The 14,731-nt window shown below is 31.7% G+C and overlaps 1 protein-coding gene across 1 annotated transcript in view; it reads left to right on the top strand.

The window, feature by feature from the left end:
* LOC127712878 (ankyrin-1-like) overlaps positions 1 to 14,731 on the top strand; it is a 159,018-nt gene that overhangs the window by 71,930 nt on the left and 72,357 nt on the right. The window contains exon 8 of the mRNA XM_052219481.1: positions 5,448 to 5,549. Within this exon, the coding sequence (XP_052075441.1) occupies positions 5,448 to 5,549 (102 nt within the window). The remainder of the gene's footprint in view (positions 1 to 5,447; positions 5,550 to 14,731) is intronic.

The following is a 14,731-nucleotide window of genomic DNA, read 5'->3' as shown; positions in this document are numbered from 1 at the left end:
ACAACCCTTTGATTTCAGTCCCAAAACCTCAAAAATTTCCGTTTTTCATCACAGTTTTTTTTATAAACTGCTAATCTTTTTCGATAAAACAAATACATATTATCATAGTTCCACATTTGTTATAATATTAAAAAATAAAGTTGATAAACAGAAGTTGCAACTATGAAAACTCTTGTATCGATGGCAACAAATTGTAGCAGTTTTTCATTTTCTTAAAAGGAGTGAAAATAACGTGTTTCCAATTCTATGTTCTTCCAAGAACAGGGTCCCATGAATAACCTGTGTGTTTGCATTTGTTCATTGGACCTTTGACTATAACATATCAAAAATAATCGTTTGTAGCCTCTTTTAGATTTTTGGGGAAAAAAAAGTTTTGTCTTATTTTTTTTTTTTTTACAGTAAGCTAAATTATTTTTATGTATTCATAGCACAATTCATTTGATTATGGCTTTTTAACTTTTATTATATCTAAACATTATAACAAACTAAAGAAAACAGAAACTTATTTATCTTGAACCTCAAATCAAACTAACAGTTTCCATGGAAACAGAACACACCGATTTTTAGAAATACACATTTTTAATAAATGTATGCTTTATAATGATAAAATATTTAATCACGCATTTTATTTCTGTATTTTTCCCATCAAGTATCATCAAATTATTCAAAATAAAGAAATTAAGTTGAAAAGTAAATTTGGTTGCCATGGAGACAAATGCCTAGATTTTCTAAATTTTCAATTTAAATCACCTAAACAATATTTGTTCAAGCTATCATTTTCTGGGAAAACAAATCATTGTTAGGAGCATAAATATTCAATATTGACTCTATACTTTCAAATAACCCTTTAAACATATTTGTCACCCCCTTTCTGGATGTTAACTCTGACAGTATCAGCTCTATAATAAATAAATGAAAGCATTTTGGATATGTTTGTAGTGCAGGGATAATACCCTTCGAATTATTGAAATATGTTCTTAAAATTTTAGGGGAATTCAATGTTACCTTTGGAAAGGGGGAATGTATGAACCCTATCACTTTAGTATTTAGTTAATTCTGTCAAGATAAAGCTTACTACTGTTTCTAAAAAGGAGAACAAATAGGTTCCTCTATAGGAGCAGAATACCTAACTGACTCAATGGTGAAACGCTAAATTTCAATGTTAATGTCATGGACTGAAAATGTTATACTACATGTATCTCATCAACTTAACATTTTTTAAAGATCCATGACAATGAGGTCAAGGTCAGATAAATCCTGTCAGACAGACATGTACACCTTACAATTATTCAGTACATGAATATAGTTTTTTTTTGCTTTTGGTAATTGCTTATGGTAATTGAAAAACAGACCAAAACGCAAAACTTAACATTGACCAATGAATCATGAAAATGAGGTCAAGATCAGATCAAACCTACAAGACTGACACGTACCCCTTACAATCATACCATATAACACATACATTTGACCTACTCCTTATAGTATCTGAGAAAAGGACCTAATCAGCTTACTTAAACCTTGATCACTGATCCATGAAATGGAGACGTTCAAAGAAAAATATATAAGAATGCAATCAACTGGGGATACAGAAAAAGTACCAGGCCTCTTTTGTCGACAGATTAAACGAATATATGTACTTCCCGTAACACTCTATTAAACATAGCACTTTAATTCAAACAATATCATGTGAAATTTGGCGGAATTTCTCTTCAAAAACTAAATATGCAGCTTATGTAATTTCGAACAAGCAACAATTATCTATGTTGTATTAACTGAAATGGACAAACTTATACATATATGTTTTTTTAATAGTTTGATTAATGTGTCAGTTTAAGAAAGTGAAAAAGTGTCGTAGTAAGTGTTAAATGAAAAGAATTCAATTTAACAACATTAGTGAACTCTTTGTAATTCAGGTGGATTTTATAAATACAAATAACATATCTTACAGTTTTCATTTGAAACGATTGTCTTTATATTTTATTGTTCCTGTACACCATAGATTCGATACTATTTAGAATTTATACATAGCTAAATTTATATATTCTTAATTACAACACGATGAGTGCAATATGTAGTGCAGAATCTGATACCCTTCCAGCGTACTTGAGATCAACCACAGTGTTTTGTGGGGGGCGTGTTGGTTAGTCTTTTGTTTTCTATGTTTTGTCTTGTGTACTTTGGTTGTTTGTCTTATTCGTTTTACACATGGCTTTGTCCCTTTATTTTCGACTTGTGATTTTGAATGATCCTTTGGTATCCTCCGTCTCTCTTTTAACATTTTAAACAGTTTCCTGTTGCAATGATTGTCTTTATATTTTATTCTTCCTGTACACCATTGATTCGATACTATTTGAACTTTTGTATGGCTATATGTATTATTTTAAATTACATCTAATTGATTTATTTTGAATCTTTAACTGTTACCTTGAGGATAATTTTGCTTTAAATTGTAAATTAAACATCTATGTCATTAATAAAAAAAACATGATATCAACTTTAAAATGAATGTTAGTACATTATAATTTTCTATCAGTTCCTCTTATTATAATTTCAAACTTCTCAAATGTTACTATAATTTTTTGTGTCGTAATATTTCCTATCACAATATTCGAGTGATATTGGGTTTTTTGCAGTTGGGTAGAAAGATAATGTATGACGTGATAAGCCTACGTCATTGACGTATACATTAGTTTGATACTTTGGTCAGGGGAAAAATGTGTAATTGCTTTTCTTCGGTAGATTTTTGACTTATCCGTTCTGATGATCACATATGTGGTGTTCCCATTAGAGAAAGAGCTGGTAGACTTTACCATATTTTTTTTGGATGATAATTTAACTTTTTGTACACCAAACGTTGTCATATGCGAAGGTTTCTTTTTCATAGAATAATGATTGTCTCTAACCACTTGTGTTATCAATATGAAGTATTAGAAGAAATGACGGGATATCTTTTTATATTCAGACATTTAAACAAAAATTTAAGATTCAAATGCACATGGCCGCTTCTGGTTAATTTTTAAGATACTTTTGCTATATCTGAACACAATTCGTCCTTTTTCATTTTTCGACATTAAAAAAGAGGAACGATAAGATTAATTAGAATTTAGTTTTTAGATGCATTTTCTATTGTCAGTTGTTGCAATGATAAAATACCTTATAATGGTCACCATTCAATAATACCAGATAGTAATTTCTCTGACGTTTTGCTACTGTTTGCAGGTGTGTATGTACTCGATCAAGTTTTTATTAAATTACTGTTTTAGTCCTGATGACAATCGATATACTGTAATATTACACATGCATTATATAAGTGATGGAGGCTGATTTGCCATACTTGAGATGAACAACACAAACCCTGACAAAATAGTGAGTGACAAGTTATTTCAGGTAAAGATACGTCATCGTCGTCCGTTTCTATGTTTTTGGCGTTTGTTATTGTTGCAGTTCAGTGTTTCTGTTGTTGCGTTGTTTTCCTCATATACATGTAGCTGCTGTTTTCCCTCGGTTTTAGTTTGTAACCCGGAATTGGTTTTCGCTTAATCGATTGATGACTATTGAACAGCGGAATATTACTGTTGCCTTTAATATACTAAAACAACAACATTGTGCTGATTTGAATCTCGTAAATCGATTTAATATACCTTGTATAAATGGATACATGGGACTTGTAAAAACTGTATATTTGGCATACACTGATAACTTATAACATAATTCAAGGCATTAACTTTCAGACCCTAAAATAAGATAATAGAAGCAAATATTATGAATATCTTTGTTTCAGAAACATAAGTGGGTAAAGTAACAAGCATTAGTTACTGCAATTGTTAAACAATCATAGCAAATACTAAACTTAATTGTTTTCATCGCGTTTTCAAAATGAACTACAATTTACGGTTAGCATTTGTGAAGTTCGTTTAAAAGAAATGTGTATTAGCAAATGACGTTCCTACACCAATGACAATAATATAAAGCAGTGACGTATCCACAATAATAAACAAATTTATTCCCACAAAGCTGTATCGCGCTTGTTTCACGCAATGAACTCAACAACTCTGACTTTTAACACATGCTAATGAAAATAACACTTTATTAAATTCCGGAGTACAAAGCCTTTTTCGGGGTTTACGGTCATCATACACGCTACACGTTCAAACCCCAAAATCTAAAAGACAGGAAGGAATAAATACCTGGATATGTGAGGAGTTATATTGTTTAATGAGTAAAATTGAGAATGGAAATGGGGAATATGTCAAAGAGACAACAACCCAACCAAAGAGCAGACAACAGCCGAAGGCCACCAATGGGTCTCCAACGCAGCGAGAAAATCTCGCACCCAGAGGTGGTCCTGAGCTGACCCCTAAATAAAAAATGTGTACTAGTTCAGTGAAAATGGACGTCACAATAAACTCCAAAACATATAAATGAACTAAAATTAAAAAACATACAAGACTAACAAAGGCCAGAGGCTCCTGACTTGGGACAGGCGCAAAAATGCGGCGGGGTTAAACATGTTTTGTTAGATCTCAACCCTCCCCCTATACCTCTAGCCAATGTAGAATAAAAAAACACATAGCAATACGCAAAGTAAAACTCAGTTTAAAAGAAGTCCGAGTCCGATGTCAGAATAGGTAACAAAAGAAACTAAGCAAAACGACAATGATACATACATTAACAAAGGACTACTAACAATTACTGACATGCCAGCTCCAGACCTCAATTAAACTTATTGAAAGATTATGTCTTCATCATATGAAAATCAAGTACAATCCCTCCCGTTAGGGGTTAAGTATCATACAATCATAAAATATATGAGAAGAACATAACCCGTGTCATGTCAACAACTGGTTTTAGAATAATAGTGTTTATTTCCGATGCAAAGACCCTATGAGTGAATCAATATTAATACCAAAATATGCAATCCTTAATGACCTGACAACAGTATCGTAACTATATCCTTTCCGAATAAGCTTTTGAGGTGAATGCCGACATTTTTGTGCTTTGTATTCTACTACAGATGTACTTACATGGACTAACATTATTACGGACGATTTTTCAGTGCAAACAAATAGAATATGTTGATACTCAATTAATAAGTGTAACGTGGTAATTCTGAGTAAACATAAAGATAATTAATCCAATGTGTATAAACATCACTGGTCAGTTGTAAAGCTACAGGTTTGGTATCCAATTTATCTTATTTTTTAGAAAAAAAACACCCCAGAAATATGTTGATAGGGACAACGTAGACATGGTTACTTACGTAAGCAGTTAACATAGTGCCAATGGTAGATTAAGAGGCATTTGTGATTGATTAATATGTCGCTAAATATCTACCTTACATTGTTGGCTAACGATATTTTCTGTCATAGTTCAATTCTTTTTATAAAGTCGTTCATTTCATATACTTTTATATAATTACTATGAAAGTTGCTACCTTTCTATTTCAGGACGGTGACACTCCCTTACACGATGCGGCCCAAAAAGAATCACATAATATAGTCCAACTGCTTCTAGAAAGAACAGATATAGATCCAAATAAAGGAAATAAGGTAATGAATATAGCTCTAACCAGGATTGTTAACCACTGATACATAGGACTGGACAATGTTGCCAAACTCGTACATATCTTTGCTATTTACTTGGACATTCGTTCCTTATGTTATTGACACTCATATTGGAAAAAGGATTTGAACAGAACTATAGAAAGTTAATAAGTTAAACATCTGTTTCTTTGTTGTTTTGTTTTTTTAGTTCTTTTTTTAATTCCCTAGATGAAGGTTTTTAATTTCTCATTCGCGAAACCAATTTGTGATTTACATGCGTCTTCTGCTATGTTAGATTTCCCAACATATTTGTAAAAATAAAGTATATTCAGTTGTAAGTCATATACATATAACTTTTTTCTACAAGTGCGGTGGTAAAAGTGATTTTAAAAGCCCATTTTGGTTGTATTTTCCTATTTATCTTTCAGATTAATTATAATAGGTTTTCATATATTCATTTGATGAACCTATTTATGAGAACTACATGTCTACTGCTCCGTCCTGTGGACAGAAATATTTATAAAAATAAAATATCAATCCCTTTAGGTATTCGAGCTGTTGTGAAAGTATCTTTTGTTTTATTTGATCTGTAATTGGTTTTTGAATGGCGAATGCGGTCTCACTTAAATTTTTTGCTTTTCATTATTCTGTCCATTGTAAATTAACACTTATTGCATTAAAAAAAAAAATGAAATCAATTTCGTCAATAAATTTTCTAATATTTCGTATTATTAAAGCGCTAGTTAGCTTTTGATTTTTTGTGATAGTTTTTTGTATCACGCTATTAGGATGATATTTGGGTTTTCGCGGTCGAGTAGAAAGATAATATATGGTGTTAAAAGCATGCGTCATTGAAGCTTCACCAGAAAATAGCGAAAAATATATTACAAATGGTCTTTTAACCTCGAGTATTTTGCATTCGATTCATCTGATCTCAGTGCTGTCAAGTTGCCTTCTTTGCAATAAAGTACAATTTGGATTATTAGAAAGGACTTTTTTTTTAAAAGTACTTGTACATATAATATGTTTATTTCTTTATAATGTTATAAATGCAGCAAACTTGTCCTTTTCGTGACTATCAAAAGCTATTAGAACTGTAGAATATCTCTGTCCAATCAGTTTTTTTTTTTATCTCCACCTAAAAGTATACCCCATTATTTTGTTACCCTTTGAATCTATATTAGTTCTTTTGAGTTAGTGAATACATATTCTGAGATCCACATAAACTATAACAGCAATAATTTAACGAATGAAGGAAAACATTAATGATAAGATTATTCAAATCATATAGCTTGCACAGTTATATTTCATAAATGTTGTAGAATATTATTCTTTGTTTGTAACTTGCAAAGAGAAAATGTTTGCACTGTCTGATATACGGTTATTTATAAAAACATACATTAATTTGAAAAAGTTTTAAATATGATGGGTGTATTCTTTCTTTTGCGTGCCCTTCCGGATCACCTAAGACATCCACTAATATTTTGGTGAGGTTCGTGTTGTTCAATTTTTAGTTTTCTATGTTTAGTGAAACTGTGTTATGTTTTTTTTTGTCGTTTATCGTTTCCCATGGCGTTGTCAGTTTTTCTACGACTAATGAGTTTGAATATCCATTTGGTATCTTCCGCATATATTTTGACTCAACACAAAGAATGCATGACTTAACTCTTTTTAATTTTGTTTTGCTGTTGGTCAAAAAGTTTCCTGTACATATCTACAGATATGATCAGTCCCACCTGCACAAAAGTTAACTTGGAGCAGACTTATCGACAGCTTTTCAAGTTTACTTAATAAATTTAAAACAGACAACCATGTTAACTTCATCAAATCATGCTGACTGTCCTCCTTGAACTTATAAATTTGATGTTAACCTCCAGGGTTTTATCTCATTTCTTTACGTAGTACAATGTATTTGGAAAGGTAAGATCTTTACAATTGAACTGATATTAGCATAACGATGTTAAACTCGTTTGTAATATCTGCACGACCTACCTAGTCCTTCGTATTTTACCTTCAACTTTTAAAAAGTCCTACAATTTTAAATTTAAAACTGGCGAGACGTTTTTCAAAGTAGAAAACAAGATATGTTGGCTTTAATTGAGAACATTACGAAGATGAACAAAAATGTATCACGAAAATATTAAATAACAGTAACTTATTTATCTTAAACCTCAAATCAAACTACCAGTTTCCATGGAAACAGAACACACCGATTTTTAGAAATACACATTTTTAATAAATGTATGCTTTATAATGATAAAATATTTAATCACGCATTTTATTTCTGTATTTTTTCCATCAAGTATCATCAAATTATTCAAAATAAAGAAATTAAGTTGAAAAGTAAATTTGGTTGCCATGGAGACAAATGCCTAGATTTTCTAAATTTTCAATTTAAATCACCTAAACAATATTTGTTCAAGCTATCATTTTCTGGGAAAACAAATCATTGTTAGGAGCATAAATATTCAATATTGACTCTATACTTTCAAATAACCCTTTAAACATATTTGTCACCCCCTTTCTGGATGTTAACTCTGACAGTATCAGCTCTATAATAAATAAATGAAAGCATTTTGGATATGTTTGTAGTGCAGGGATAATACCCTTCAAATTATTGAAATATGTTCTTAAAATTTTAGGGGAATTCAATGTGACCTTTGGAAAGGGGGAATGTATGAACCCTATCACTTTAGTATGTAGTTAATTCTATCAAGATAAAGCTCACTACTGTTTCTAAAAAGGAGAACAAATAGGTTCCTCTATAGGAGCAGAATACCTAACTGACTCAATGGTGAAACGCTCAATTTCAATGTGAATGTCATGGACTGAAAATGTTATACTACATGTATCTCATCAACTTAACATTTTTTAAAGATCCATGACAATGAGGTCAAGGTCAGATAAATCCTGTCAGACAGACATGTACACCTTACAATTATTCAGTACATGAATATAGTTTTTTTTTTTGCTTTTGGTAATTGCTTAAGGTAATTGAAAAACAGACCAAAACGCAAAACTTAACATTGACCAATGAATCATGAAAATGAGGTCAAGATCAGATCAAACCTACAAGACTGACACGTACCCCTTACAATCATACCATATAACACATACATTTGACCTACTCCTTATAGTATCTGAGAAAAAGGACCTAATCAGCTTACTTAAACCTTGATCACTGATCCATGAAATGAGGTCAAGGTCATGTGAACCCTCTTTGACAGATATATAGGCATTACAAGGAACTCATATATACAAGAAGAATGTGTCCAAAGTAAACAGATTCCCCACTCGCACTATCATTTTCTATGTTCAGTGGAATGTAAAATTAGAGGTCAAAACTGTAATTTGGCATTACAATTAGAAAGATGATATCATAGGGAACATGTGTACTAAGTTTCAAGTTGATTGGACTTCAACTTCATCATCAACTACTTGACCAATAACTTTAACCTGAAGTGGGCTACTGACGGACAGACAGACAGATTAACGAACTAACGTACAGACCGAAAAACATAACGCCCTTAGCTGGGGCATAACAATTATATTATTCATAATAAGTGAGAGATTCATATGACAAAAAAACTGAAATTTTTTAAATGTTTTTCAACACTAACCACCTGGTAGATATATATTTTATGGTTTTGCTGAACAATGAATATGAGGTCAAGGAATAGGAACACATGACAGAAGGAAACTTCTTAGCATTAGGTATCTGCATCCAGGTCTTCTCCCTAATTAAATTAAAAGCTTTATACAAATAGTTCACACTGCTGCAGCCAGATAGTAATCCCTAAGTCTTGCATAGTGCGATTTTTTTTCACCAGTTAAAAAGATCATTTTCTTTATAATTCTATGAAAAATAATTTTATTTTAGATAATCAATCAAGTCATTGTCTTTGAAGATGCAGACACACACAAGCAAATTCAGTCCCTTCTATCCAAACCACTTTGATTGCTTTTCCTTGAAGGAGTAGGGCAAAAACTTCATGGTCCAGTCCATTATAAATAATCAAAACTTCTCCAGGCTTTAATTCATCCAAAAGGGTAGTATGTCCACGGTCTTGGTTGAGACATCTTATAACATGCTGCCGCCAAGACATTATATTTGACTCTGATAGCTCTATGTCTCTGTTACAACAATGTATGTAGATCATTATGTAGTTCTTCTGGAAAATCTACAAACAGAAATAAAAATATTTAAATACAAATGTATTAGACTAATACAATTAGTGCCAATTAATGGTACATGTATGATCATGTTAAAAAAAAAATTGTAAGCATGAAAATCATAGAAATCAAATGTCATAACAGATAAATTCTAGTCCAACTCAAGTTAATTCATACAAAGTTTTGTTCTATTTCAACTACATTTATCACTTTCATGAAAATTGTAATTTCAAGAATTAATGTTGGCCAGAATGCCAACTGATTTTAAAAGATGATTAAGGAATGATCAGATTTTTTTTTTTTTGCATTATGGAGAAATAAACTACTCAATGTTGTACTTGTAGTTCACAATAAGTAACTTGGAAGCGGATTATGTACATGTGTGTACAACAAAATTCAATTCAAATAAACCGAGAAAAAAAATAACCCCCAATTCTATACTTTATTTAAAACATGGGTTTAATACAAAAATTACCTGTTTACTCAACAGGCATGTGATGTCAAAAACTCAAAACAACTGTTTAATTTTGTTTTTTAAAATTGAAGTAAAAATCTTCCTACATTATATTTTTGCATCAAAATGAGTATTGCTCTGGGAGAGGAAAAAATTGAAAAGTGAAAGTAGATAGTTATAAATAAATTTGATAAATATAGAAAAATAAAGTTTGCTAAATAGTAAATTTATTGTTCTATATTTATCTGATCCACGTTTTGAAAAAAATGTGGGCTCTTTGAAGTGTTGTTGTCATATGTATTAGTATGTTAAGTTTTGCAATACCATAATTTGCATTTATTGACAACCCTGCATACCAAGGTAACCATTTCATGAGACTCTATCGAAAGTTACATGCACATTGATCCACCATATATGATATAGAGTTACAAATGAAATTGATCAAAGTTAAAATTTTCATATTAATGAAATTGAACTTTTAAAGCCCAGTTGTAATCTAATGTACTTTTATGTGTAAAGAAATCAAAAGGATCAGTGTGCAGTATATAAAGGGCATTAAAGAAAAGTGTACACAGGGGAACAAAAGTGGCGCAATCTACTAACATTTCTCTATTTGTTTTGACAACTAAATTCTCTGATATAGGAATATCTTTAGAAAAATTATTTTTCTATTGGTAAATTACCTTGTTTATCACTTTCTCCATAACTTAAAGTTCTGCTCTGGTAACTTTAAATAGCACTGGTAGCGGATACATTGTACCTTAAAAAAAAGTTAATATTCAACATGTTCATAAGATTTTTAAATAAAGCAAAACAAAAAAAATGTATAAATATAGAATACCCTTCAAACCTTTTCTCCAAAAAATATTTTTGTTTGTATAAGGGTTAATTAGGAATACATTTGTAGGAAGAAAAGGGAAATAATAATGCAATTCCAAGGTTCCTTAAAGTGAGTCTGGCAAAAACTGTACATGTAAACTCACCATTTTCCCCATAGCAAAAAGAGGGACAGTTTCCCTTATACCTTAGGGAAGATACTTCTTTACAAAAGTACTTAAAACATATACATTTTTGCAAGTATAATAAAATTAAATTGCACAGTAAGGTTAAAAGGGATATATATATATATACATGTATACATCACTATGCAGGGAATACCTCTGGTTACAATTTGTGAAGAAATTGATATTTGGTTCATGTAGTATCAGGTTGTACCAGCCCTAATCTTATCTTGCCCAAGTCAATAATTTTGATATCATGTTTTAGTACAGAAATATATATATTTTCTGTTAATTAATACTGAGGCGGGCACATGGAAAACCCACCAGTGTGCTTTTATGACGAGTTAAGCCCAGTCGAACTGATTTTTATAGTTTGTTCTTATAATGTCATTCTGTAACACCACTGACCAAGGTAAGAGGGAGTATTTGGCACCTGCAAACATGTTTAACCCCGCCACATTATGTATGTACACATATATACGTTTCTGTATATAAATCAGACTGTTAGTTTTCTGTTTGAAATGCTTTACATTTGTCATTTTTTTGGTGCAATTTATAGCTTACTATACAGTATGGGTTTACTCATTGTTGAAAGTTGTACAGTGTTAGTGACAGTGACCCAGAAAGTTGTTAACTTTTATGTGACTGTCAATTGATCTCTAGTAGAGAATATTTTCATTGGCAATCATTCAACATCTTCCTATTTTGATATTTCAAATATTTTCATTTTAGTAATAATAAATAATTTAACTAAACAAGTCAACTGCCAGTGTCATGACTACATGTCTAGCATTCCATTTCAATTGCAACATTATAATGATAATATGTATGGGGACAGTTGGATTTTAATTTTAGGGATGGACGGGTTAGGGACGGATCCCGCTGTGCCCAGAGCAACATCAAAGCTATTGGTCACATACATGACACAGTGAACACTTGAACAAATACTAAATTGGCTTTTGGGGGCTTCATATGTTCTATTTTGATAGGAAACTCCAAAAAATAACAGAAACACATGTGTTGTACATTTGGTTGCTATGGTTACAATGGCATCATAACAACCCTTTGATTTCAGTCCTAAAACCTAAATAATTCCCGTTTTTCATCACAAATTTTTTCATAAACTGCTAATTAATTTCGATAAAACAAATACATATTATCATAGAAACACGTTTGTTCTAAAAATTAAAGTTGATAAACAGAAGTTGCAACTATGGCAACTCTTGTTTCCATGGCAACAAATTGTTGCAGTTTTTCATTTTTTTAAAAGGAGGGAAAATAACGTTTTTCCAATTCTATTGTCTTCCAAGAACTGGGTCCTATGAATAACCTGTTTGTTTACATTTGTTCATCGGAACATTGTCTATAACATATCAAAAATAATCGTTTGTAGCATCCTTTATATTTTTGGGAAAAAAAAGTTTTTTTGTCTTATTTTTTTTTTTTGCTGATATTTTTTTTTTACAGTAAGCTGAATTATTTTCATGTATTTATAGCACAATTTTTACACACATTTACTACATGTCTCTCATTAACTTAACTTTTTTTAAAGATCCATGACAATGAGGTCAAGGTCAGATAAATCCTGCCAGACATCCATCTACACCTTACAATTTTTCAGTACATGAAAATAGTTTTTCTTTTTTTGCTTTCGGTAATTGCTTATGGTAATTGGAAACAGACCAAATCATAAAACTTATCATTTACCAATGAATCATGAAAATGAGGTCAAGATCAGATAAAACCTACAAGACTGGCACGTACCCCTTACAAACATACTATACAACACATACAGTTGACCTACTGCTTATAGTATCTGAGAAAAGGACCTAATCACCTAACTTAAACCTTGATCATTGATCCATGAAATGAGGTCAAGGTCATGTGAACCCTGTCTGATAGACGTGTAGGCTTTACAAGGAACCCATATATACAACAAGAATGTGTCCAAAGTACACAGATGCTCCACTCGCACTATCATTTTCTATGTTCAATGGACTGTGAAATTCGGGGATAAAACACTAATTGGGCATTAAAATTAGAAAGATCATATCATAGGGAACATGTGTACTAAGTTTCAAGTTGATTGGACTTCAACTTCATCATAAACTACCTTGACCAATAACTTATACCAAGAAACAAAGACATTAAAAAATATTTTTAATAAATCGATGTAGAGCGGTCCTGGTTACAAATTAACTTAGTGTTGAGCAGCCCAGCCAAAATTTAACTTGAGATCAGGTCTGGTTCGATCGGAGTTGTCAAAAACTTATGTTTACTTATGGCAGGACTGGTTTCGAAGTTAACTTATATCAGTAGCGGATCTGTTTCCAAGTTAACTTTTTCGGCAGACATAAAAACAGTCCCAGGACCAAGTCCGCTTTTTAAGTTAACTAGATTGTGGTCCTAGGACTGGTCAGAGCCGTCCTAAATCCTGTCACAGGTTAACTTTGACCAGTCCTAATGACTGGTTATCAAGTTAACTTGCTGTACAGGTTAGGACTGCACCCATCTGTAGTGCCCCTTTAAAAAGAACATTATTTTAACAGTTAACATTTTTGAAAAGTAGAGGTTATTTGGTCAAGTATGGTTCAAACTGGTCGGGTATTGTTCAAACCTTTGGTCGAGTATGGTTTAGACTGAAAAATAGGTCGAGTACAGGTCGAGGATGGGTTAAGACTGTTTCAGACTGGTCGAGTAATAGTTCAGACTTTTTTCAATGGCAAAGATAAGGGTCAAGTGCAAATAAGTACAGTCGAGTATGGTTAAGACTGGGGTCGAGTTATGTCGAGTAAAATTCAGACCAATTCAGACTGGTCGATTAAAAATCAGTACAGTCGAGTACAGATATAGGCCATTTCAGACTTTTACCGGGTTGTAGTGGTTATGAAAAGAAAACTGCATATGGATATTACCAATGGCAAATATGATTTTTTATTTTGAATATCATGGATCTTATTTGTTAATTTCTACTAGGAAAACAATGTTCTAACCAATAGTTATATTTTTATCAGTGATATTCCAACAAATAAAAACATGTAAGTCCAAGCCTAAGACATAATTATGAATATTGTCCCCCCCTCCCCATTTTTTTTCTTCAAATAGGATAAGGGACATTTTTGGTATAAACAATACTTCTGTTATACAACATAGGTTATTAAGATCAATATATATATATATATCTTTCATCAGCTCCTATATATATATCTAGTTCTTTCATCAGCTCCGTTACTAAACAAAATTATACCATCTACTCAAATTTCAACTGTAAAACGGAGAACTCAATCTTTACATTAACATGTGACACATGTTGCATTCAGTATGTGGGAGAAACAATGGACAAATTTAATATTCGGCTCAATAACCATCGTTCATGGTAGAAAACCAACAAAAACTGTCCTCTCATAAGACATCTTTGTTCAACGAAACATTCTTTTGATAATGTTACCTTCCAAATCATAGAAGTCAAAACCGAGTGAGACACCACGGCGAGAAGGAGAAGAGAAAATATTTGGATCCACCAACTCTACACTTTAGAACCTGATGGTCTTAACGAAAAA

This window comes from Mytilus californianus, unplaced genomic scaffold (assembly GCF_021869535.1).
Source record: "Mytilus californianus isolate M0D057914Y unplaced genomic scaffold, xbMytCali1.0.p SCAF_8, whole genome shotgun sequence".
Lineage (NCBI taxonomy): Eukaryota > Metazoa > Mollusca > Bivalvia > Mytilida > Mytilidae > Mytilus > Mytilus californianus.
Note: the sequence above shows the minus strand (reverse complement) of the source record. Positions and strands in the feature narration are given on the sequence as shown.